A 27,985-nucleotide genomic window follows, 5' to 3' on the forward strand; every position below is an offset into this window, starting at 1 on the left:
AACCCGATGTGTAATGCAGCTACATGTGCAGAGAGCCGGAGCCGGCAGCACAGGCAGCGTGAGAGCTGCGGAGGCTGGTAACTAAGGTAAATATCGGGTAACCACCTTGGTTACCCGATGTTTATCTTAGTTACAGCTTACCGCAGCTGCTAGATGCCGGCTCCTGCTCCCTGCTCGCTTCATTTGTCGCTCTCTCACTGTCACACACAGTGATCTGTGTGTCACAGCGGGAGAGCGCCTTTGAAGAAAACGAACCAGGGCTGTGTGTAACGAGCAGCGATCTTGCAGCAGGGGCCAGATCGCTGCTCAGTGTCACACACAGCGAGATCGCTAATGAGGTCACTGCTGCGTCACAAAAAACGTGACTCAGCAGCGATCTCGGCAGCGAGCTCGCTGTGTGTGAAGCACCCCTTACACCTAAGTACTTAGGATTGAAATTGTGTTTAATAGATTGGCCTTCAAATTGTACTTTAAGTTCAGTCTTGGCACTTGCATTGTGTAAATGAAAGCAACAAACTTCCGTTTTTGATGGGTTAGGTTTTAATCTCCATTGTCGGAAGTACTTTCCCATTACACTAAGATATTTTGTAAGAACATCCTCTGCTTCCTCCATTGTTTTGCTTACCATAGCAAGTGCCGAGTCATCGGCATATCCAAATTTCCGTGACACTGTTTTAGGAATATCAGCTAGGTACAGGGCAAACAGGAGAGGTGCCAGCACTGATCCCTGGGTATGTCCGTTGTTTAAAGATTTCTTACAACTGGTTGAATCGCCCATAATAAGATGAAAAGTTCGATTTGCAATCATATTGTTCAAAAGGTACATCATTTTCTTACATGGAATCACCTTCAAAAATTTATATAAAAGTCCTTCCCTCCACACAGTATCATATGCAGCAGAGAGATCGATAAACGCCACTGAAACTTTCTTGTTCTTCTGGAATTCAGCTTCAATGAGAGTTGTCAAAGCTAAGACTTGGTCACTGCAGTTTCGAGCAGGTCTGAAGCCGGCTTGCTTTATAGGTATTGAGTCGAAAATCTTTAGACTGATCTTGTTATATATTAAGCGTTCTAAGAGCTTATATAAGCAACTCAACAAGGCAATGGGTCTATAGCTTGATGGATTATCTTCAGGCTTCCCAGGTTTTAACAATGCAATTATTTTGGCATGTTTTAATTTACTAAGGACTTGAGCATTCTCCATAATATCTGAGAAGAACTTTGCCATCCATTTTTTCGCATAAGGTCCACAGTTTTTGAGAAATTCAGGATGGATCCAACCAGAGCCGTGAGCTTTGTTAATTTTAGTTTCAGCAAGGGCAATTTCAATGTCACAGGTTGTAAAAGCACGTGAGTATTCTTCAGATGGCGCCACTGATGATTTTAGTAGCTTAAACTTACTTTTAACTTCTATGGTGTGAGCTCGGTCTTTTGGGCCTTTAGGAATGCAGGGCCATCATAATGTACTGTATATAGAGAACTGTGGGGAGCATCATAGTGTATATAGAGAAACTGTGAGGGCCATTATAATGCATATAGTGAATAGTGGAGGCCATCATGTTGTACAAAGGGGTCTAAAGAGGCAATTATATTGTATATACGGAGCTGTTGGGGACAAAATACTGTATAAACGGGAACTGTGTAGGCCATCATAATGCATATAGGTACTGTGGGAACCAGAATGCTGTATGTAGGGGTTGTGGGAGCCATCATATTGATTGTGGGGCACTGTGGGTGGCATCATAATGTATAAAGGGGACTGTGGCAGCCATTATATTATATATAAGGAGCTGTGGAGGCAATCATACTGTATATAAGTAACTGTGGGAACATCATAATGTATGTAGAGTATTGTAATGGCCATTATGCTATATATATGGAGCTGTGGGTTGCAATACTCTTTATACATGTAGGACATCATACTGTATATAGAAGGGGCTACTAATAGGGCACTAACACATAGGGGGCCATAATATAATATGGGAACTATTAAAGAGGACAATCATACAGTGTAGGGGCTACTAAGGGGGCCATCTTATAGACTGGGGGCTACCAAGGGGTGTTCCCATAGGGGGCTGCTAAGGCGGCCGTCATACAGAGTGGAGTATACTAAGGGGGCATTCTTACAGAGTGGGGACTATTAATTTACTTTAATCTTTAATCGTATGAAAGTATATCTTACCATCATATAAAAATAAACACCAGACAATAGACAGTGATTGAAAAATATCAAAAGGATAAAAATGAAATTTGAATATCAAGATTTTCTATATATGCAATAGCGTTATCATTTACAATATAGAAATCTTTCTTGTCACCATGGTAGGATCTCAGGGGGCACTCCTCAACAATGTGCTGGATAGTTTGACGCTCTGCTCCACAGTCACAGGTCGGAGAGTCATATTTTCCCCACTTATACATAAAATCTGCACAGACGCCAAAGTTTGTTCTGATACGATTTAGAGTAACCCATGTTTTCCTTGGTAGATTGAAGCCTGGTGGAGGGTTTTGTAAATTAGAGAACATTTGGGGATCACCGTCTACTACATTGACCCAAAGTTCTCGCCATTTCTCCTCTAAATTGAAGTCTTGTTCATGCAAGGTGATTGCAGTTCGGATGGGTGGGTGTCTTGATTTCAATCGTTGTATTGTAACATCTCTGATATTTTGGTGTATTGGATGTTTTTCATTATTCCCTACTTTAGTGTATTCTTTAAGTAGGAGCTTTTGTCTTCTTAGATTTGCGGGTGCGATATGACTCAGCACAGGTAACCAGTGAACAGGTGTAGGTCTAATAGCACCAGATATTATATGCAAAGAGTTGTTCAGCTGAGTGTCAATTAAGTTTACATGGCAGCTATTTAACCATGCTGGAGCACAGTATTCTGCAGCAGAGTACACCAGGGCAAGAGTAGATGTTCTCAAAACAGATGTTGCCGAGCCCCAGGAGGATCCACAAAGTTTCTGAATAATATTATTACGTGCTTTCAGTTTCTGTGCCAATTTATCCAGATGGGATTTAAAAGTTAGACTTCTATCAAGGGTTAGGGTACCTTCACACTTTAGCGATGCAGCAGCGATCCGACCAGTGATCTGACCTGGTCAGGATCGCTGCTGCATCGCTACATGGTCGCTGGTGAGCTGTCAAACAGGCAGATCTCACCAGCGACCAGTGACCAGCCCCCAGCAAGAAGCGACGTGCAAGCGACGCTGCGCTTGCACGGAGCCGGCGTCTGGAAGCTGCGGACACTGGTAACTAAGGTAAACATTGGGTATGGTTACCCGATGTTTACATTAGTTACCAGCGCACACCGCTTAGCTTTGCTCTCCTAGCTACAGTACACATCGGGTTAATTAACCCGATGTGTAATGCAGCTACATGTGCAGAGAGCAGGGAGCCGCACACACTGCTTAGCGCTGGCTCCTTGCTCTCCTAGCTACAGTACACATCGGGTTAATTAACCCGATGTGTAATGCAGCTACATGTGCAGAGAGCCGGAGCCGGCAGCACAGGCAGCGTGAGAGCTGCGGAGGCTGGTAACTAAGGTAAATATCGGGTAACCACCTTGGTTACCCGATGTTTATCTTAGTTACAGCTTACCGCAGCTGCTAGATGCCGGCTCCTGCTCCCTGCTCGCTTCATTTGTCGCTCTCTCACTGTCACACACAGTGATCTGTGTGTCACAGCGGGAGAGCGCCTTTGAAGAAAACGAACCAGGGCTGTGTGTAACGAGCAGCGATCTTGCAGCAGGGGCCAGATCGCTGCTCAGTGTCACACACAGCGAGATCGCTAATGAGGTCACTGCTGCGTCACAAAAAACGTGACTCAGCAGCGATCTCGGCAGCGAGCTCGCTGTGTGTGAAGCACCCCTTACACCTAAGTACTTAGGATTGAAATTGTGTTTAATAGATTGGCCTTCAAATTGTACTTTAAGTTCAGTCTTGGCACTTGCATTGTGTAAATGAAAGCAACAAACTTCCGTTTTTGATGGGTTAGGTTTTAATCTCCATTGTCGGAAGTACTTTCCCATTACACTAAGATATTTTGTAAGAACATCCTCTGCTTCCTCCATTGTTTTGCTTACCATAGCAAGTGCCGAGTCATCGGCATATCCAAATTTCCGTGACACTGTTTTAGGAATATCAGCTAGGTACAGGGCAAACAGGAGAGGTGCCAGCACTGATCCCTGGGTATGTCCGTTGTTTAAAGATTTCTTACAACTGGTTGAATCGCCCATAATAAGATGAAAAGTTCGATTTGCAATCATATTGTTCAAAAGGTACATCATTTTCTTACATGGAATCACCTTCAAAAATTTATATAAAAGTCCTTCCCTCCACACAGTATCATATGCAGCAGAGAGATCGATAAACGCCACTGAAACTTTCTTGTTCTTCTGGAATTCAGCTTCAATGAGAGTTGTCAAAGCTAAGACTTGGTCACTGCAGTTTCGAGCAGGTCTGAAGCCGGCTTGCTTTATAGGTATTGAGTCGAAAATCTTTAGACTGATCTTGTTATATATTAAGCGTTCTAAGAGCTTATATAAGCAACTCAACAAGGCAATGGGTCTATAGCTTGATGGATTATCTTCAGGCTTCCCAGGTTTTAACAATGCAATTATTTTGGCATGTTTTAATTTACTAAGGACTTGAGCATTCTCCATAATATCTGAGAAGAACTTTGCCATCCATTTTTTCGCATAAGGTCCACAGTTTTTGAGAAATTCAGGATGGATCCAACCAGAGCCGTGAGCTTTGTTAATTTTAGTTTCAGCAAGGGCAATTTCAATGTCACAGGTTGTAAAAGCACGTGAGTATTCTTCAGATGGCGCCACTGATGATTTTAGTAGCTTAAACTTACTTTTAACTTCTATGGTGTGAGCTCGGTCTTTTGGGCCTTTAGGAATGCAGGGCCATCATAATGTACTGTATATAGAGAACTGTGGGGAGCATCATAGTGTATATAGAGAAACTGTGAGGGCCATTATAATGCATATAGTGAATAGTGGAGGCCATCATGTTGTACAAAGGGGTCTAAAGAGGCAATTATATTGTATATACGGAGCTGTTGGGGACAAAATACTGTATAAACGGGAACTGTGTAGGCCATCATAATGCATATAGGTACTGTGGGAACCAGAATGCTGTATGTAGGGGTTGTGGGAGCCATCATATTGATTGTGGGGCACTGTGGGTGGCATCATAATGTATAAAGGGGACTGTGGCAGCCATTATATTATATATAAGGAGCTGTGGAGGCAATCATACTGTATATAAGTAACTGTGGGAACATCATAATGTATGTAGAGTATTGTAATGGCCATTATGCTATATATATGGAGCTGTGGGTTGCAATACTCTTTATACATGTAGGACATCATACTGTATATAGAAGGGGCTACTAATAGGGCACTAACACATAGGGGGGCCATAATATAATATGGGAACTATTAAAGAGGACAATCATACAGTGTAGGGGCTACTAAGGGGGCCATCTTATAGACTGGGGGCTACCAAGGGGTTTTCCCATAGGGGGCTGCTAAGGCGGCCGTCATACAGAGTGGAGTATACTAAGGGGGCATTCTTAAAGAGTGGGGACTATTAATATGGCAGTCATACAGAGTGGAGGTTACTAATTGGGCCATAATACAGAGTGAGGGCTAGTAAGGTGGCCTTCATAGAGAGTGAGATTTTAAGGGGCCATCATACAGAGTGTGAGATACTAAGGGGGCCAATATACTGTGTGTTAACTGTTACTGTGGGAGCCATCATACAGTGAAGGGGCTATCATATAAGGAGGAGGCCATCATACAGTGAGGGAGACATCATACACTGAGAGTGCCATCATGCAGTGTAGGGGCTAATGTGGGGCCATTGTACAACATAGGGACATGATACAGGGTGGGGGCCATCTTAAAGTGTGGGGGCTACAGCGGGGCCATCGTAAAGTGTAGAGGCAACTAAGGGGCCATTATACACTGTGTGAGTTACTAAAGGGCCATTATACAGTGTAGGGGATATTAAGAGGCTGTTATACACTTTTAAGGCTACTGTGGGGCCATCATACGGTGTGGAGGCTACTACTGTAGGGCCATCATAAAGTGTGGAGGCTATTGTGGAGCCTATCATACACTGTGTGGGCTATTGGGGGGCCCATCACACTGTGTATAGGAGAGGTATGGTAACATCATACTGTTTAGATGGAGATGTGTGAACATTATATTGTTCTAGGGAGCAAAATGTGTGCACTGTTTTCTCGGGCACTGGCACAGGGCATCAATATTTTCTATGAGTCAGTTTTACCATCTAGAGGGCACATAGGAGGAGTTTTAGTTTGTAATGGGCACCGTTAAAGGCATTAATATGTGGGTCAGTAAGAGCAGCACTTTTTTGTGCAGTAATAAGGATACATACAGCAGCAGCGGCTCAGCATTGGAGTGACAGGAGGATAAGGAGTTTGTGCAGGTTGAGAATGGATTTGGACGGTGCTGGAAGTATGAAGAGTCAAATGTATGTTTGCTATAAAATCTGCAGATGAGTTGTGGCTGGAGAAGTTGTCGTGTCAGTTTGATCCAGATGGAAAAGACTAGAAAAATGAATGACTCCATCACAAAGAACGTCAGCTGTAAGTCACTATGTACAACTGTAATCTCATACATGTTCTACAGGATTGTTATCTACCACTATATAGTCAACATATGGCGGTAAAAATAGTATTCATCTTTGTATAGTTATTTACTTTCAGTAGCAGCAGGGTAATTTGCTGAGTTTTTCTTATGCCCACTATTAGGGTGCACCACTGCAGTTGTAAATAAGGTTAACTGGTTAGGGGGAGCTGAACCTCTATCTATGCCTCTGGATGTGATAAGCTGCAAGGCATTGTTCAGTCCTGCCATAAAAGTACTATGTTTATCACAGCTTGATCCCCACCATTCTGCAAAACCAACTGTGTACCTGATGAAGGTCAGAGGTCAGGTTCAGACAAGCACATTTTATGTATATGTGCTGTCCATATTGAATTCAAGCACAAAGACAGCTCATAGACCAAAAATATCTAATTGGGCTTTTTTGAATAACACTTGTCTATTGCAGTCTATTGGTGACCAAAACTAATCCCATATAGATCATTTGAATTGCATCAGTTCTTTTTTACAGATACATTGCAATTATTAACATAGAAAACTGTATTTGGTCTTGTTACAAATAAAATCTTTTGAAATTCGCATTTGCCAAGTTCATAGAAATTTTCCCCAAAATTTGATTTGTATTGAATAAATTGAGTGCATATTGCTAGCACTCCAACTGTCCTGAAAAAATATGTACAGTGCCTACAAGTAGTATTCAACCCCCTGCAGATTTAGCAGGTTTACACATTGGGAATTAACTTGGCATTGTGACATTTGGACTGTAGATCAGCCTGGAAGTGTGAAATGCACTGCAGCAAAAAAGAATGTTATTTCTTTTTTTTTTTTTTTTTTAAATTGTGAAAAGTTTATTCAGAGGGTCATTTATTATTCAACCCCTCAAACCACCAGAATTCTGTTTGGTTCCCCTAAAGTATTAAGAAGTATTTCAGGCACAAAGAACAATGAGCTTCACATGTTTTGATTAATTATCTCTTTTTCCAGCCTTTTCTGACTAATTAAGACCCGCCCCAAACTTGTGAACAGCACTCATACTTGGTCAACATGGGAAAGACAAAGGAGCATTCCAAGGCCATCAGAGACAAGATCGTGGAGGGTCACAAGGCTGGCAAGGGGTACAAAACCCTTTCCAAGGAGTTGGGCCTACCCGTCTCCACTGTTGGGAGCATCATCCGGAAGTGGAAAGCTTATGGAACTACTGTTAGCCTTCCACGGCCTGGACAGCCTTTGAAAGTTTCCACCCGTGCCGAGGCCAGGCTTGTCCGAAGAGTCAAGGCTAACCCAAGGACAACAAGGAAGGAGCTCCGGGAAGATCTCATGGCAGTGGGGACATTGGTTTCAGTCAATACCATAAGTAACGTTCTCCACCGCAATGGTCTCCGTTCCAGACGAGCCCGTAAGGTACCTTTACTTTTAAAGTGTCATGTCAAGGCTCGTCTGCAGTTTGCTCATGATCACTTGGAGGACTCTGAGACAGACTGGTTCAAGGTTCTCTGGTCTGATGAGACCAAGATCGAGATCTTTGGTGCCAACCACACATGTGACGTTTGGAGACTGGATGGCACTGCATACGACCCCAAGAATACCATCCCTACAGTCAAGCATGGTGGTGGCAGCATCATGCTGTGGGGCTGTTTCTCAGCCAAGGGGCCTGGCCATCTGGTCCGCATCCATGGGAAGATGGATAGCACGGCCTACCTGGAGATTTTGGCCAAGAACCTCCGCTCCTCCATCAAGGATCTTAAGATGGGTCGTCATTTCATCTTCCAACAAGACAACGACCCAAAGTACACAGCCAAGAAAACCAAGGCCTGGTTCAAGAGGGAAAAAATCAAGGTGTTGCAGTGGCCTAGTCAGTCTCCTGACCTTAACCCAATTGAAAACTTGTGGAAGGAGCTCAAGATTAAAGTCCACATGAGACACCCAAAGAACCTAGATAACTTGGAGAGGATCTGCATGGAGGAGTGGGCCAAGATAACTCCAGAGACCTGTGCCGGCTTGATCAGGTCTTATAAAAGACGATTATTAGCTGTAATTGCAAACAAGGGTTATTCCACAAAATATTAAACCTAGGGGTTGAATAATAATTGACCCACACTTTTATGTTGAAAATGTATTAAAATTTAACTGAGCAACATAACTTTATGCATCTGTTAATTAATCCTGCTCTTGTTTGAAGTTTGCAAGCTCTAACTTATTTGCATCTTATTAAACCTGCTAAATCTGCAGGGGGTTGAATACTACTTGTAGGCACTGTATAACACTCTGTATAACAGTCTGAGGTCTTCTGGAACTGTTTCCAATCCCTTTTAATTTAATGTAAATACATGTCAAATCGATCTTACCATAGAAATTGATGTTAACCTGGTAGTAATCAATAGCCAATTTAATAATACAGTATAATAGCAGACTTTTATTTATTTTTTTTAAATAAGAAATTTTCCAAAATTATCTCTCAGTCATTTGTGGTTAGATAGACCATTCTATACAGAATACTGACTGACGATGTCACTGTCAGAGGTAAAATTCTGCAGTGGCTCAGATGAGTGATGTAGCATACATTACAGAGCATCCTCTCTTCCCACTCTAGCACATTTATTGTAGACAAATGAGGCAAATTGTGGTGTGCATTTGATAGTACTAGTGCCCAGTAGGTTTGTGCCACTAGTGGTGGGGCTTCTACTACTGCTAGCAACTCCCACAATTTTAGCTGTGGTATATTTTTTTTCTTTTAAACTACTTTGTCCATTGAGCAATTTTTCTTTTACAATACATTTTGTATAACACTATACTTAAAAAGGGAACCTGTCACCAGGTTTTTCCCTGATAAGCTGCGGCCACGACCAGTGAGCTCTTATATACAGTATTCTAGAATACTGTACATAAGTGCCCAGGCCAGTCTGTATAATGTAAAAAACACCTTCATAATATTCACCTAAGGAGTGCTCTGGTCAGCTGGGCATCACTGCTCTCGGTCCAGCGCCATCTCCATCTGGTGCAATTGCTGTCCCACTTTCCAGCCCCGTATGCATGATGCATCCTGCATCCTTCACACAGAGGCCTCCATTTCACTCCTGCAAATGCACACTGTGATCTGCCTGGCTGAGGGCAGAGCGAAGTACTGTAATGCGCAGGCGTAAGTAAACACCGCCTTCACATGTGCACTACTGTACTTTGATCTACCCTCAGCCAGGAAGAATAAAGTCTGAATGTGCAGGAACGCAATGAAGGTCTCTGTGTGAATGATGCATAATGTGTCATGCACATGGCACTCTGCAGGAGGATGACGATCGCCCAAGATGGAGGAGGCACCAGACTGAGATCAGCGACACCCATAGACCAGACTGCTCCCCTAGGTGAGTATAATAAAGGTCTTCTTTATGTTCTACAGAGCGGCATTGTTTCTTATATACAGCATTAAGGTTCACTTATATCTGTTGCTAACCACTAGAGCAAACATTGGTGTGCTTAGCTGCACTTGGTGCTCATCCCAGTGCGAGCCGCTTGCAGAGTTTGAAATCCCTCCCATGAAAGTGCTCTGTATATGGCTGGCTGTATGTGGGCAGAGAGTCGAGCTGCCCTATCAGTGACTTTCAATGGGATTAAGGTCAAGTCTGGGTGCCAAACAGAACATTATCTAAAGTCCAACTGAGCCCGCCGAACCAAACTTCAACAGGTCCGCTCATCTCTAATTGTGATGTCTTGCTTGTCCTGTTTAGTGCATTAAGAATGAATAAAAAATATATAATTGTAATTATTCAAATACAGCAGGACAGATGCCAGCTACACCTTATCACTCATCAACCTCTCTGACCTCCTTCCTCCTGTCAATTGAATCTTTATCCTAAAATCAACCTAAACCGGTGGCTACATTCCCTGCCTAGGTTATACAGGCTATGATAATGGAGCACCCAACGGGGCCTGCAGAAATACTCGTCGCCGGACTGGTGAAGGGTAAGGGGGATGTCTCGGGTGGCCTGACTGGTTTCATGACCCCGAGTTGTCCACGGAAGCCGGTGGATGATGGGATGGAGAGGATGAGGGTATTAGTGGATGAGGGTGAGGAGAATTGTCTCGTGACGCCACCTGCTATACACAGCCAGGGATTAGCCGCCGCTGCTGTTGCTGTCCTCCAGTGTGGATGGTTGTAGCAGCAAGGATGGTTCAGCTCCCCACAGGTGGAGCGGACCCCAGGGAGAATGATGAGGAGAGAAGTGGCCATTGGCACTGAAGCGCGGGGCTATGGCGTCGGCAAGGAAAGACTGACACTGTCTCTGTGGTTCAAGGTTCCTTTAGTCACAGTCCGGTTGCCACCCCTGGAGTACCCACTGTGAGTCCTTTCTAGTTGGGGTCCCTCCAATCCTGGTGTGTGGAATGTGGAACGGGCTCCAGGTGTTTCCTGCACTCTCCGCAGACCCTGGAATCCTGTGTAGCTGTAGAGAACCCGGGCTGAGCTACCTGCTCCAAGCTGCGGGTCCTATGGTGCTTCCAGAAGTGGGAGGTAAAAGAAAGAATGGACCAAAGTCCCAACTGTGTCCCTCACCCCAAGCTGTGCCCAGGATTGACTGGCTAAGTGTGAAGATGATCTTTCCCTTTTCCTCAAGTGATGCCCGCCCCCCAGGTAATTGTCCTAGTGCCTGGGAAAGTCCCATGCTTTGTGTTGGCCACCCCCCTGTCTACCCTAGGTCAATCACAGTGGAAAAGCACCTAATTGTGTGTGTTGTGTGAATTTGAGAAACAACAGCGATTAACCTCTTCCTTACCCAGGATGGGTACTACACCTTAAGTGAGATGCAGTATCCTGTGACGACAACTGAACGACTGAAGCCTTAGGGGCACTACATACCCGCACAGCAAATCGCAGCACTTCGGGGCTGCAATAAAACAGAATTAGAGCCCCGCTTGTTGCATTTGATCATCTTCGTAACTGGTATATGTTTGAAATGTTTAATGTGATGGTGCCTCCCATAAAGGGAAAATTGTTGATATGTTCTTGATATAACAAAAATTGCGGGGCTCTAATTCTGTTTTATTGCAGCCCCGAAGTGCTGTCGGCCAAGGGGTACTCACAAAACTAATGGTACAGTCTATCTTTAAAGTCAGTCAGGGTTTCTGGCAGTGGCGCTCTCCTTTGCTGTCTCTCTGGGCTCCACCCATGTTGACACGCCCCTTCTTTTCCCGCGCTGCACAAGTAATGGCGACTGTCTTTTCAAGAAATACGGTTTAACACAGTCCTGTAAGGCGCACAGTACCCAGTTGTTATGGGCATGCAATCATGTTCATGATGCCAAGTGGAGCACCCCACAGGGCTTGGGGAAATACTCGTCGCCGCGGTGGTGAAGGGTCAGGGGGATGTCACGGGTGGCCTGCCTTTTTTCATGACCCCAAGGTGTCCATGGAAGGGGGTGAATGATGGGATGGAGAGAATGAGGGTAGTAGCGGATGAGGGTGATTGTCTTGTGTCACTGTCCTCTGGGGTCAATAGTTGTAGCAACAAGGATGTTTCTTCTCTCCACAGGTGGAGCGGGCCCCGGGAGGATGATGAGGGGAGTAGTGGCCTTTGGCGCTGAAGCGCGGGGCGACGGCGCCAGCAAGAACAGGCTGACACAGTCTCTGCGGTTCAAGGTTCCTTTACTCACGGTCCAGTTACCACTCCTGGAGTAGCAGTCTCTGCTGTGCCCCAGTCGATCCCGAGCAATTCAAGGTCACCACCGGTGTTCCCACTGTGAGTCCTTTCTGGTCGGGGTCCCTCCAATCCCGGTGTGTGTAATGTGGAATGGGCTGTGGGTGTTTTCTGCACTCTCCGCAGACTCTGTAATCCCGTGTAGCTGTAGATAACCTGGGCTAAGCTACCTGCTCCAAGCCGCGGGTCCTATGGTGCTTCCAGAAGTGTGAGGTAGAAGAAAGAATGGTACACTTCAGATAAATACACATGTAGGAAATATATTCTAATCAATTCACAAAATCTCCCAATACAAAATTTTATTTCATCAAAATTATTAAAACACAGACATTTAAGTGCGATATACAACACACTAAAATTTAAGTACAGAATAACAGTGCAATCCTCAGCTGATAATGCAAAAGTCCAGTTTAATAATTCATGAGCAATTAAAGAGTTATGAACTTAAGGGTATATGGAAAATCCACCCTATTTAAACCAACCTTCCATTATATGGGTCCAATATTTATGATAACCAATATATGTAGATATATTGCTTATCATAAATATTGGACCCATATGATGGAAGGCTGGTTTATATATTGGTTATCATAAATATTGGACCCATATGATGGAAGGCTGGTTTATATATTGGTTATCATAAATATTGGACCCATATGATGGAAGGCTGGTTTATATATTGGTTATCATAAATATTGGACCCATATGATGGAAGGCTGGTTTATATATTGGTTATCAGAAATATTGGACCCATATGATGGAAGGCTGGTTTATATATTGGTTATCATAAATATTGGACCCATATGATGGAAGGCTGGTTTATATATTGGTTATCAGAAATATTGGACCCATATGATGGAAGGTTTGTTTAAATAGGTCTGGATTTTCCATATACCCTTGAGTTCAGAACTTTTTAGTTGCACATGAATTATTAAACTGAACCTTTGCATTATCAGCTGAGGATTGCACTGTTATTCTGTACTTACATTTTAGTGTGTGTTGTATATCGCACATAAATGTGTGTGTTTATTATTTTTGATGTAATAAAAAATTTGTATTGGGAAATTTTTTGAATTGAGAAGAAAGAATGGACCGAAGTCCAAACTGTTTCAGTCACCCCAAACTGTGCCCGGGGTTGAGTGGCTAAGTTTTAAGATGCTCCTTCCCTTTTCCTCAAGTGGTGCCCACCTCCCAGGTGGTTGTCCTAGTGACCAGGAAAGTCCCATGCCTCGTGTTGGCCAGCCCCCTGTCTACCCTAGGCCAATCCCAGTGGGAAAGCACCTAACTGTATGTGTTGTGTGAATGTGAGAAACACCAGCGATTAACCTCTTCCTTACCCAGGATGGGTACCACACCTTAAGTGAGATGCAATACCCTGTGGCGCCACAATATCACCTCCACATTGACTGTGCTATACCTTGTGATGTGAAAGCTACAATGGGAGAAGCCCGCAGAGACCCAACTGAGGTCATATCAGCATCTGTTCTTGATGCAATACTATTTTGCAATGTGTAAAAAGATGATATGCATTTTTTGAGATTCGTGCCAGTCTGATAGCAAATTGCACAAACAGCAAAAATTTTACAAAGTTCATAAAATTTGCCTCAAATCATTTCACATCAAATATATTTGGTTATTACTAGGTCTTTTGCATGTTTTAACTGATGATGTATGAAAACATATATGCCATGGAGATGTCGTGATTTAAAAAACAGACACACGGATGACACACAGATGGAATACAGATGAAATATGGATGAAAATATGGAAAAGGAAACACAAATTGTTTGGATTCATATAATTTCCAAATTTCATACAATGCAAATTCAATTTATATAAAAATAATTTGGTCACCTTTAGGTTTTGTACATTTTTTTAACTGAAGATGTGAGAAACTGCAGATGTCATTGAGATTTAAAAACAAAAAAGCAATAAACAAACAGATACAGTACATGGATGACACACAGAAGGCCCATGGATGAAATACAGATGACAATATTAAAATTGCCTGTTTTTTGCTGGATGAAAAATGGATGACACAGCATTAATCCCTTCATGACCAGCTGATCTTGCGCTTTCCGTTTTTTTTCGCCACCTTTATTCCGAGAGATGTAACTCTTTTTTTTTTTCTATTTTTCTGTCAATCTTGCCATATAATGGCTTTTTTTTTTGCAGAACGAGTTGTAGTTTTAAATGAAACCATGAGTTTTACCATACAGTGTACTGGAAAATAGCAAAAAAAATTCCAAATGTGGAAAAAGTGCAAAAAAAGTGCCAGTGCAAAATTGTTTTTGAGATATTTTATTCACTGTGTTCCCTCTATGGTAAAATCATGTTTTGGTGTGATGCCTCAGGTTAGTATGAGTTTGTAGACACCAAACTTGTATAGGTTTACTTTTATCTAAGGGGTTAAACAAATCAGAAGTTTGACCAAAAAAAGTGGCACATTTTGCGCCATTTTCCGGGACCTGTAGCATTCTCATTTTTTGGGATGAATAGCTCAGTGACTGCTTATTTTTTGTGTCTCATGGTGACATTTTTAATGATATTATTCTTGCACAGATGCTACTTTTGATCGCCTGTTTGATCGCGTTTTTTCATGCGTTTCCGCAGCATTTTCAACTGCAGCGTTTTAATGCAAAAATGCATATGTTTTGATTTTCAAGCAAAGCCTATGGGAAATTGTGATTTCTTGTGCGCACAATGCTGTTAAAAGCGCAGCGTTTCAGTTGCTGAAAATTTGTCAAAATCTCTGCGTTTAAAGAAGCAGCATGTCAATTGTTTTTGCCATTTTGGCAGCGTTTTGCTAACATTAGAGTCAATGAGAATTTTCAAAACGCATCCTGAATCAAAATCCCAGCGTTTTACATGCTTTTTTGATGCAGAAAACATGCTTTTTTGACAAAACAAAAGCATACGTTTTTGACATTATATTAAGGGCATAATATGTCCCTTTACACACACACACATAGTCCGACAATTAAATGAATGAAAATCAATAAATTAACTTAATTTTATACATAAATATTAGAACACAGTTATCATTTTAATAAAATTAGCTATTTTGTATATGATTTTAATCATGATATTTGTAATCTTTTTTTTCTTTTTTTTTCTTAGTGTTTGAATGTTTAAACTTTATTTAGCATTGTATTTGTATTCAAAACGCATCTGACTTTAAGCAATGAAAAAGCATGTAAATCGCGGTAAAAAAGCGGCTAAAACGTGGTAAAATGCAAGCGTATTTTTAGCGTTTTTGTGGTCAAAACCAAATTTGACAAAGACAATTTCTGCCAGAGAATGCGTTTTGAAATGCAACTAACTCAACGCAAAGTGCGCACATAGCCTTACAGACGTCTGAATGACTGACAAAGAATTAGAAATAGAAAAACAAAACTAGACAGAGGCATAAAACTGACCTACAAAAGCAATACATCAATAAATCAAATAATTGTGTAAAGCTCAATTCACCTTTGCACTTCCATGACAGGTGTACAGGTGTATTCTGGTGGATAGTACGGAGGAGGTGGAATAGGTGGAATAAACTCATCAAAATCCAAGGTCTGATGAAGAATTGTTCCATGTGCCATCATACAGTCCATATTGGTGTGGTGTCCTCTGTGTGGTAGAAACTAAGAAAAAAAAAATAATAACAATATTAATTAAAAAATACAAAAAAATAATGTAAAGGACAAAATCTCCCAATGCTCATCTGTCTTAAATCGTCATTGGCGAATTGTTCCTACATAGTATAGTCTATAGGAATAAAAATCATGTCCAGACAATAAGAAGGTTGACAGATCCATTTCGTTATTTTGCTGAAAGACTGAAAAATACTTGATGTCAATGTCTATAGTCAAAAATGATCTCTAGAATGTTTGTGAGTTTGGTGCTGTCAGTCTTAGTTAATTGATTGCACAGTCATTTACACATGTAATCTTATTATTCTTGCTGGTAATATTGCAAATTAGCGTTGTTTCTATTAGTCAGTAATAATGTAGATTCATTATCTATGCTCCACTGACCAGACTGACTCCTCTCAATCCATTTTATTTATATTTGGCAAAAAGCTTTAACACTAGAACTACTGAACTCGTGACACCTATATAGAAATACATGGGGCAAAGTAGTCAAAATGACTACCTCAGTAGTTCTAGTGTTAAAACGTGAGAACGTCGGGAGCGGAGCATAGTAAAGACACGGTAAAGACAGTAATGCGGACAAACACTTTCAATTATATGGGAAAACAGAAGCTTAATGAGCCTGTTAGCAAGTCTAACCAGTACACGATACTGCAGGGAACGTTCTGAAGATCAAATGAAGTGTGAACCCTTCGACCCTGCTCCTTCTGCTCAACACTGGAAAAATCACAACTGAAGCCAATCGAAGAGCATGGCATCTCTGTTTCTCCCGTAGGCAAGGTTCTGTTGTCATGTCACTTTTACTGGATTCTGGCAGGCTGGGTCTTTAACTCTTGCCTCTAGTAAGAAGTGAGATAATAATATTTGCTAAAGGCAAAACTGAGTTTTATGCTTGAACTGTTACATTCATGTTTGTGCTGATGTCCGCCTGCATTACTGTGATCTCCAGTCACTCTTAAAAAGACATAAGCAGCCCATTCCTCATCTAATACTACACGAGTTTTATTTATAGGGATTCATCTGTGTTTCAACAGTTTGAGAAATTAAGAATATTACTACTGTAGATAAGCATTAGGTGTTTATGAGTATTTATAATAAGGAAAAAACAGGTTATGAACTGTAAAAAATAAATAAAAATTAGGAGAATTAAGAGAGGGTGCATTTTCTGAAAAATATTTTTTTTCTGCATAATTTCTATAGGTGTCAGCATAAAGTACGCAACTAGATTTAATGCTGCAATTTTAATGCTTTTTAGTGCAATTCTGTACTTAAAAAGGCAAAAGTGATCTAACATTTGTTTGTAACCTTCAGTTAAATTATGAAAAACACACAATGGTCACTGAAATACTTTAACCCCTTCACAACCAAGGACATACTAGTATGTTCTTGGCTTTGACTGTCCCTTTAAAGGGAACCTGTCAGATCCAATATGCACCCAGAACCATGAAAAGTTCTGGGTGTATATTGCTAATCCCTGCCTAACTGTCCCTGTATCTAGTAGCATAGATAAAGGGATCTTTAGAGAAAGAATTTCTAAAGATCTTTTATAGTATGCTAATGAGCGAGGGCACTAGTCCCAAGGGTATTGCTTCCCTTGCTAGTCGGCTCCATTAGCACGTTAGCACGCCCCTGTGGGTGTGCTAACATGCTAATGAATGCGCAGCGTCAGAGGATGATCTCATTCACCTCTCCGCTGCCATCGCTGCCCGACACTGGATTTCAGCTCAGTGCGCATGATCCTTGAGTTTCGGCCGAAATCCATGGTCATGCGCACTGAGCCGAAGTGCAGCATCGGATGGCGATGGCAGCGGAGAGCTGAGTGAGATCATCCGCTGAAGCTGTGCATTCATTAGCATGATAGCACACCCACAGAGACGTCCTAACATTAGGAATATGCACCTAGAACTGCTCATGGTCCTGGGTGCATATTGGACCTGACAGGTTCTCTTTAATTCAGCCTCGCATGGTGAGCCCGCATTATTCCCTGCACATCTCTGCTGATCCGATCAGCAGACATGTGCAGCTAACAGGTATGGGTGGATCTCTGATCCACCTCCACCTGTTAACCTCTTAGATCGAGAAGTCAAATAATGACATTGTAATCTAAAGTGCACTAGTTGGGATCACCCTGTTCCCCGCCACCTTTGGTAGCCTCATGATGTAATCACGGTGTGCCAATGTGTTGTCATGGCAGTATAGGGTCAGATGAAGACCCCTGTCCCTGCTATGACATATTTCCTGTGTATGCCAACAAAGCGCTGGCATTCACAGTATGGCCTCGGCTCCACTTACGTACTGCTTCCGATGCAAGAGATATACTCATGACCCTCGGCTCAGGCTCTGTTGCAAGTGTGAACCGAGTGTCATGCAACTGTGATCCAATCTTGCGATCGGATCACAGCTGCGGAGATGAGGGAGGGAGCACTTTCTCCCTCTTCTCTGCGGCCTGTCTCTGCATACATCACTCTGCACTCAGATGACATGTAAGTGCAATGCAATGTCTCACATGCTCGGATAGACTTGTATGAGTGCGTGTCAGCTGAGACTCACTGCCATAATGCATCATGCTGCAATTCTGTTATCATGCCGATATGACATGAGAAGAAAAATATACTGATGGATACTGCCCCATAGTTTTACACTGGAGCGAGTGCCCTCTGATAAAACGTGTGTGTAAAATGCAAGTGGTGTCGAGGACTAACACAATATGTCTCCTGATCAAAGTGATGGTGAAGCAATGCTCTGATCAGGAGAAGTAATCAGAGTGTGCAGCCATAAAGTCCCCTAGGGGCACTAGTAAAATAAATTAAAAAAATGTAAAAAAAAGTATTGAAAAATATGATAGAAAAAAAAGTAAAAGTTCAAATCACCCACCTTTCGCCACGTTGAAAATAAAATACCGTATTTTTCGAACTATAAGACGCACCGGACTATAAGACGCACCCTAGTTTTAGAGGAGGAAAATAGGAAAATAAAACTTTAAGCAAAAAAATGTGGTCATGACACACTGTTATGGGGCGAGGATCTGCTGCTGACACTGTTATGGGGGTAATGTCCCCAAATTCTCTACTAAGGTACCCCATCCTGGTAATGATCCTCCTGCCTTGTATATGATCCAGCTATAAACCCCCATCCTGCTTATATACCAGCATCCTGCTCATATTCCCCCATCCTATTCATATACCCCCATCCTGTTCATATACCCCCATCTTGTTCATATACCCCCATCCTGTTCATATAGCCCCCATCCATCCTGTTCATATACCCCCATCCTGTTCATATACCCCCCATCCTGTTCATATACCCCCCATCCGGTTCATATACCCCCCATCCGGTTCATATACCCCCCATCCGGTTCATATACCCCCCATCCTGTTCATATACCCCCCATCCGTCCTGCTCATATACTCCCATCCTGTTCATATACCCCCATCCTGTTCATATACCCCCATCCTGTTCATATACCCCCCATCCATCCTGCTCATATACTCCCATCCTGTTCATATACCCCCATTCTGTTCATATACCCCCATCCTGTTCATATACCCCCCATCCATCCTGTTCATATACTTCCATCCTGTTCATATACCCCCCATCCATCCTGTTCATATACCCCCATCCTGTTCATATACTTCCATCCTGTTCATATACCCCCCATCCCTCCTGCTCATATACTCCCATCCTGCTATATGCCCCCATCGTGCTCATATACCATCCTGGTATATGGCCTGTATCCTATAGCACAGAGAAAAAAAAACAAACGTTTATACTCACCTTTTCTTCACTCCCTCCAGCACCGATCATCTTCCTCTCTGCGCCGCTGACCTGCGTGTGTGGAGTAGTGATGGGTAGTTCGTGAGTGAGTAGTTCAAAATGAACTAATCTTCAGAGTGAACTAGTTCATCTAGTTCACCATCCTGACAGAGATTAGTTCATTATGAACTAAACAGCGAGTGGGAGGAGAAAGAGAGTGATCCTCATACAGCTCCAGGAGGCTCCTGATCTCACACTTGAAGGTAGTAAAACACTAGCACACATTAAATACAAATATAATAGTAATAATAATATTAATAAAAACTGAAATTGCACAGTAGACAGACACAGCTCATATGTGTGTATGAGAGAGAGTTTGTGTGTGTGTGGTTCATGCCCCTCACCTGTCTGTGTGATAGGATCAGCCTCCTGTAGAGGATCAGCCTCCTGTAGTCTAGAAGATCAGTCTTGCTAAAAACTTTACCACTGGCTCCTGTTCTGTTCTCAAAATGGTGAATGCTGAACTGCTCCTCAGCTCCCTCATACACATTCATTATGGGTCAGTACTCTACACTACCACAGGGGGCGCTGCTGGGCTCAGTGAAATGAATTCAGATTGAACTAGACTGTCCTGATTCATTCTCAGTAGAACATTTAGTTCAGCATATCATATAGTTCATTTAGTTCACAGGTCACATGATGGATTTCCTGTCAGCTCATAGGACAGGGTGGAGAGAAATACTGAACTAAATGAACTAATCTTTTGAACTAAACAGCAGTGTGAGGAGACAGAGTGATCCTCTACAGCTCCAGGAGGCTCCTGCTCTCACACTTGCTCTTTATAGCCCCTGATGCTGGAAAAGAAGGTAGTAAAACACTAGACCACACATCAAATACAAATATAATAGTAATAATAATATTAATAAAAACTGAAATTGCACAGTAGACAGACACAGCTCATATGTGTGTATGAGAGAGAGAGTTTGTGTGTGTGGTTCATGCCCCTCACCCGTCTGTGTGATAGGATCACCCTCCTGTAGAGGATCACCTCAATAGAACATTTAGTTCAGCAGCTCATATAGTTCATTTAGTTCACAGGTCACATGATGCATTTCCTATCAGCTCCTCACAGAATAGAGTGGAGAGAAATACTGAACTAAATGAACTAAATGAGCTAATCTTTTGAACTAATCTTTTCAGTGAACTAGTTCATGGTGAACTAATCACCAAAATGAACTAGATTTCCCATCACTAGTGTGGAGCCGTTCCCCTGCAGCACGCGATGTCTTCCTGTCTGTGCCGATCAGCTGATCAGCACAGATCAGCTGACCGGCACAGACAGGAAGACATTGCGTGCTGCGGGGGAACGGCTCCACACACGGGGACGGGTGAGTGTACTGATTCACTGCACCCCGCGCTGATAATGATGTGCGGGGGGCAGTGAATACAGCCGCACATGATCACTCCAGGCTGTAATTGCCAGGGGTGATCATGTGGACCGGCTCTTTACTATGCGCGCGTCCCCGCTCGTCCTCCCACCCACCTGTCAGCGCCGGCTTCTGCGCTGAGAAATGGGCGGGAGGATGGGCGTGCATATGTAATGAGCGGGCACACGTGGTCACGGCAGGCTGCTATAGTAGCCTGCTCGTGCCCCCGATGACCCGCTCCACCGCAGCACCCTCATTCCCCGCAGCCACAGTCAGACCATAAGATGCACCCCCAACTTTCCCCCAACATTTGGCGGAAAAAAAGTGCGCCTTATGGTCCGAAAAATACGGTAATAATAATAATAATAATAATAATAATTAATAATAATAAAAAAACACATATTTGTTATTGCCGAGTTCAGATATGCCCAATATAGCAAAATATAAAATCAATTAATTTGATTGGTGCACAGCATAGCAAGAAAAAAATTCCAAATGCTAAAATTATGTTTCTTTAGACGCTGCAACATTGCATTAAAATGCAATGACCGGCAATCAAAACATCACATTTACGCAAAAATTGTGTTATTAAAAACACCAGCCAAGACACATTAATAAGTTATCACTAAGCCCCAGATCCCAAAAATTTGGAATGCCACGGGTCTCAGAAAATGGCCACCAATGCACAATTCTTTTTTTTTTACAAACTCTGAATTTTTTTTTCACTGCTTACAGAAAAGTAAAATTATGCATGTTTGGCATGTACGAACTCGTATTGACCTGGGAAATCATAATGCCAGGTCAGTTTATTAAAATAATGAACACAGTAAATAAACTCCCTCTGAGTCAATCGTGCAATTGCACTTTTTTGCAATTTCACTGCACTTGCATTTTTTTTTCCTGTTTTCCAGTACAATATGGGTCAGAATGAATGATGTCAGTCAAAGGTACAACTTGTTCTGCAAAAAAACAAGTCCTGATATGGCTATATTGATGGAAAAATAAAGTTATGGCTCTTGGAAGAAGGGGAGGAAAAAACAAAAATGAAAGCCGAAAATCGCCAGGGGGTGAAACGGTTACACTGACAAAAGCAATTTTAAATTTAAATTATTATTTTTTTCTGTTGAACCATAATTCAAAAGCAATATCTGATTTTTATTAGCTGTTATTCAATAAAGTTTTATTTACAATGATTTTTGTTAGCAGTTTCAAGTTATTTCAGGGACCAGTTTGTTCTTTTTTTCTTTAATAAAAAGGTAGCAATTTTCTTCATGATTGTACATGCAATGTTACAGATTGTGCTCCATCATTGTCCCCATCCTGTAGTAATGTGCCCATCATTGTCACCTCGTAGTAATTTGTCTATCCTGGCCTGGTCTTCTTGTAGTAATGTGCCCCATCCTTGTCCCCATCCTGTAGTAATGTGCCCATCATTGACCCCTTTTATAAATGTGCCAACGCTGGTGCTCTTCTTGTATTAATGTCGTCTTTCCTGGTCCTCTTCTTGTAACAATGCCCTGTAGTAGTCTCGCCTATTTTGCCATTCTTTACAGATACACACACACACACACACGCACACCATTCATACAGCTCTGGGGTCACACAGCACTGGGGTGGGGGGACATACAGCCCTGGGGAGTATACAGCACTGAGGTGGAGGGGGCGACAGACAGTTCTGGAGGCGTATACAGCACTGAAGTCAGGCAACAGAGTTCTGGGAAGGTATACAGCACTGGGGTTGGGGGAACAGTCAGTTCTGTGGGTGTATACAACACTGGGGTCAGAGAACACTCAGTTCTGAGGTTATATAAGCAGGACTGGGGTTAGGAGGGCAGACAGTTCTGGGGAGGTATTCAGACAACACTGGGGTTGGGGGGGCAGACAGTACTGGTGGTATATAGGCAGCACTGGGGTTGGAGGGACAGACTGTTCTGGGGGGTATATAGTTCTGGCGGTATACATGCAGCACTGGGGTTGCGCAGACAGACAGTTCTGGAGAGGTATACAGGTACTGGGGTTGGGGGGACAGACAGTTCTGGGGGGGTATACAGGCAGCACTGGGGTTGGAGGGGACAGACAGTTCTGAGGTGTATACAGGCAACACTGGGGTTGGGGTGGACAGACAGTTCTGCAGGGTATACAGGCAGCACTTTGGTTGGGAGGATAGACAGTTCTGGGCGGTGTACAGACAGCACTGGGGTTTGGGTGGACACACAGTCCTGGGGTGGTATACAGGCAGCACTGGGATTGGGGATGACCAATAGTTCTGGGGGGGGTATACACATACAGCACTGGGGTTGTTGGGTACAGACAAATCTGTGGGGTATACAGGTAGCACTGGGGTTGGGGGAACATACAGCTTGGCGAGATGTTAGTGCTTCAGCTCTTCTCTTCATTTGTGGGATGGGAGCTCTGCACACGGCGCGCTAGCTCTGCCCACAGATAAACTTGCCCTGAATGCAGTGCTCAGTAGAGAACGCTATGTGCAGGTGTGAATTTCACTTTCGGCAGCCAGTAAGTGCTGCTGCCAGCCCAAGCACTGCGGTCCCCGGATTTCGACCCCAGGGCCGCAGGATAAATCACCGCCCTTCTCACCTGGCTGTCCTCTATTCCCTTATGTCCTCTTCTTGCGGCCTGCAGCCCTCTTGGTGATCATGTCCCTGGTGCAACAGTCCCTCAGCACTTTACTTCAGACGCGCTGCGCAGAGTCAACCTCTGTGCACAAGTATGGGCAGCCGCCGGCCGATCAGAGGCAGCAGGTGACATCGTATAGTTCAGCTACTGGCCTCTTGATTGACTGGCGGCTGCGATAGCTGTGCACAGAGCATGGCAAATCATCTGCAGCATCTCCACTGGCCGCGATCATCAAGGGGACCGCGGGCCGCAAGAAGCAGCCTCAGATGCTGCATGCTGCCCCCTTGCCGCATTTTTGAGACCTCTGTTGTAGAGTTTAAAAACCAAAAATCAACTTTTCCTCTGTTATCAGGCTCCATGCTGTTGTTTACTTAAACTTGTCTTTATGTACTAGGTGATTATCATTGTTAGGTCTAGCTGTAACATGCAGGGCAGTCTGGCATGCCTCCTGCTGTGATTGACCCCTCACTGTCAATGTACAATCTCTATTAAGAGCCTGGTGTGGGCGGTTACAGCTCCCTGTGCTCAGCTACATGATTAAAGCTAAAAATTCAGATTGTGTCAGAAAGGCTGCAGCCAGTAATCTAAGTGATACACCATTGGATTCAGAATCTCCTTGCCTACATCTTGCTGTTTTCAGATGAGGTAGCAAAAACCTGTTGACAGATTCCCTTTAAACCCTTAATAACTAATGACAGATATTATCCATCATAAATAGGTGTCTGTTCCTGCAATATGACAAATATACCAGTCATGAACTTTACCGTAAATACACAGTGACAGATCTATGTTGGCAGCAGTCGCAGGGACCAACTGCAATGGTCTCCACTCTTTGATTGATGTGATTGGTCAGTCGATCTGACTAACCAATCACAGCATGTGATTGGTGGATATGCTAAAACAGCAGCACTTCCCCACACAATCACAGACTCTGTTTAGCTGACAGCTGAGCTTCTGCAGTAACAGCCAGGGCCGGTGACAGCACAGCCACTGGCTGATTAACACTCCAGATGCCGTGCTTCTTTTAGAGATTGAGACATTTACAAGGTTGTGAGAGGGAGGGACTCCATCACTCACCCTGTCTCGATCTCTAGCTGAAGGTTCTCTTGGCACCTGTAGGTCAAGCATGGCCTCCTTGTCTGCCAAATATTCATTGTAATACATATAAACCATGCTTTGTATCATACCGCTGAACAAAAAATGGAATAATATGCAGTCAAAAGGTTGTATGTGAATAGAAATTGTATGCCTGAAAACATCACCTTGTCCTGCCAAAAGAAGCCTCCATTTAATGCTTTTAATGGAAAATAAAAAAAAGTGAGAGCTCTCTATTTCTTTTTCTATAAAACGTAAAATATGTATAAGCTGCAAAACCTAAATAACCTAAAAAAATTTGATATCACTGTAATTATACTGACCTGAAGAATAAAGAAGTCTTAACACTTTTACCACACATTATTAGAGATGAGCGAACCGGTCCCGTTCGAGTTCGGCTCGTCGAACGTTCGACGAACCGAACTCGAGCCAATAGGCTATAATGGGAGGCAATCACAAACACATAAAAATGCATTATAAATGTACACAAACAGTTAATAAACATTGCCATAACACTTACCGGTCCTCGCGATCCCTTCTGCACTCTGTCTCCTGCCGCTATTCCATCCGATGATCGCTGAATCCTCCCGGTGACGGCACTGCCAGCAGAGATGCAGGACCTATCGTGACGTCAAAATAGCCATGTGACCAGTCACGTGGCTATTATCTCATTGGCTACAGACTGGTCACATGACTATGACGCGTCATGTAGGACCTGCGAGTGCATCTCTACGGTACACGGTGCACATATGTGTATCGCCGTGTACCGGCGACATGCTCTAGCACACGGTCGACTCCCCGTTCCGTTAGGGACCGGCTGACACAGCCGGTCATTAACGGAGATCACCGTTGCCATAGCAACGCAGTTAGCGGTGACGTCACCGCTAACCGCGGCTACGAGAGCACCGTTGCTATGGTAACGCGTCTGTCAGCGTTACCGCTGTTACCGCTGACAGCCAGCACTGATCACTCACGGAGTGAAGGCTGCACGCTGCTTCCCGATTGTAGTGAGGATTGTACTGAGGATGAGGTTCCCCAGCCCCAAGTGATGAGCTGGTGCACATCATCCTCACTATAATCGTCACTACTACTACACTAGTGAGGATTGTAGTGAGGATTGTACTGAGGTTGAGGTTCCCCAGCCCCAAGTGATGGGCTGGTGCACATCATCCTCACTACAATCGTCACTACTACTACACTAGAAAGAAAGAAGACAGAAGAGCAGGATCGTGGAGGGCTGACAGGGGGTAATAAAGATGGAGTCTCTAATGTGTCTGTGTATTTATTTCTATTAAAGTATTTTTTCTCTGTGTGGTGTTTTTTTTAACCCTTTATTGGAGATTCTTAATGGCCGGGTCAAACGTGCCTGACATTAAGAATCTCTGGCTTAATACTGGCTAGTAAAACAAAGCCAGTATTAACTCATGATTACCCAACAAGCCACCCGGCTCCAGGGCTGTTGGAAGAGTTGGATACAGCGCCAGATGATGGCGCTTCTATGAGAGCGCCATTTTCTGGGACGGCTGCGGACTGAAATCCGCAGCAGAGGCGCCCAGAAACCTCGGGCTAACCTGTGCTGCGGATTCCAATCCCTAGCTGCCTAGTTGTACCCGGCTGGACACAAAAATGGGGCGAAGCCCACGTCATTTGTTTTTTAATTATTTCATGAAATAAGTGAAATAATTAAAAAAAAACGGGCTTCCCTATATTTTTGGTTCCCAGCCGGGTACAAATAGGCAACTGGGGGTTGGAGGCAGCCCGTGGCTGCCTGCTGTACCTGGCTAGCATACAAAAATATGGCGAAGCCCACGTCATTTTTTTGGTGGGCAAAAAAAATTCTGCATACAGTCCTGGATGGAGTATGCTGAGCCTTGTAGTTCTGCAGCTGCTGTCTGCTCTTCTCCATACAGACAGACAGCAGCTGCAGAACTACAAGGCTCAGCATACTCCATCCAGGACTGTATGCAGAAGTTTTTTGCCCACTGAAAAAATTATGTGGGCTTCGCCATATTTTTGTATGCTAGCCAGGTACAGCAGGCAGGTACGGCTGCCCCCAACCCCCAGTTGCCTATTTGTACCCGGCTGGGAACCAAAAATAAAGGGAAGCCCTTTTTTTATTATTTCATGAATTTCATGAAATAATTAGAAAACAAATGACGTAGGCTTCGCCCCATTTTTGTGTCCAGCCAGGTACAACTAGGCAGCTGGGCATTGGAATCCGCAGCACAGGTTGGCCTGAGCTTTCTGGGCCCCACTGCTGCGAATTGCAGTCTGCAGCCGCCTCAGAAAATGGCATTTTCATAGAAGCACCATCTTCTGGCGCTGTATTCAACTCTTCCAGCATCTGCCTGCTATACCTGGCTAGCATACAAAAATATGGCGAAGCTCACGTCCTTTTTTTGTAGTTTTTTGGCAAAAAAAATAAAAAATGCTTCCCTGGATTTTCCATTGCCAGTGAAGGTAACACCAAGCAGTGGGGGTTAGCAGCCAGTAGCTGCTTGGATTATCCTTAGCTAGCAATACAAAAAATGCAGCGGGAGCCCATATATATTTTTTTTAATTATTTATTTAAATAACTAAAAACAAAATGGGCTTCCCTGTATTTTGATTGCTGGACATCACAGTGCTGTAAAAATAAATCTTTAAAAAAATGACGTAGCGCTCCGCGGTATTTTTGATTCTCAGCGCAGATAAAGCAGACAGCTATGGGTTGCCACCCCCATCTGCCTGCCGTAACCTTGGTTGGCAATCAAAATACAGGGAAGCCCATTAATTTTTTCTATTTAAAAAATAGTTAAAAAAAAAAATGACGTTGGGTCCCCCCATTTTTGATAGCCAGCTAGGGTAAAGCAGACGGCTGTAGCCTGAAAACCACAGCTGGCAGCTTTACCGTGGTTGGGGATCCAATGTGGAGGTCCCCTCAGGCTCTTTTTTATAATTATTTTATAAATATTAATAATTACACAATAAAAGTAGGGTCCCCCCCAAATTGGATCACCAGCCAAGGTAAAGCGGACAGCTGTGGTCTGGTATTCTCAGGGTGGGAAGCTCCATAGTTATTGGGCCTTCACAGCCTAAAAATAGCAGGCCGCAGGCACCCCAGACGTG

At 43.3% G+C, this 27,985-nt stretch overlaps 1 protein-coding gene across 2 annotated transcripts in view; it reads right to left on the bottom strand.

Moving 5' to 3' along the window:
- The window catches only part of ENTREP2 (endosomal transmembrane epsin interactor 2), a 1,488,859-nt gene that overhangs the window by 324,712 nt on the left and 1,136,162 nt on the right, over positions 1 to 27,985 (bottom strand). For both annotated transcript variants that reach the window (XM_075342723.1, XM_075342722.1), the window contains exon 6: positions 15,799 to 15,959. In XM_075342723.1, coding sequence (XP_075198838.1) covers positions 15,799 to 15,959 — 161 coding nt within the window. The remainder of the gene's footprint in view (positions 1 to 15,798; positions 15,960 to 27,985) is intronic.

This window comes from Anomaloglossus baeobatrachus, chromosome 4 (assembly GCF_048569485.1).
Source record: "Anomaloglossus baeobatrachus isolate aAnoBae1 chromosome 4, aAnoBae1.hap1, whole genome shotgun sequence".
Classification (NCBI taxonomy): domain Eukaryota; kingdom Metazoa; phylum Chordata; class Amphibia; order Anura; family Aromobatidae; genus Anomaloglossus; species Anomaloglossus baeobatrachus.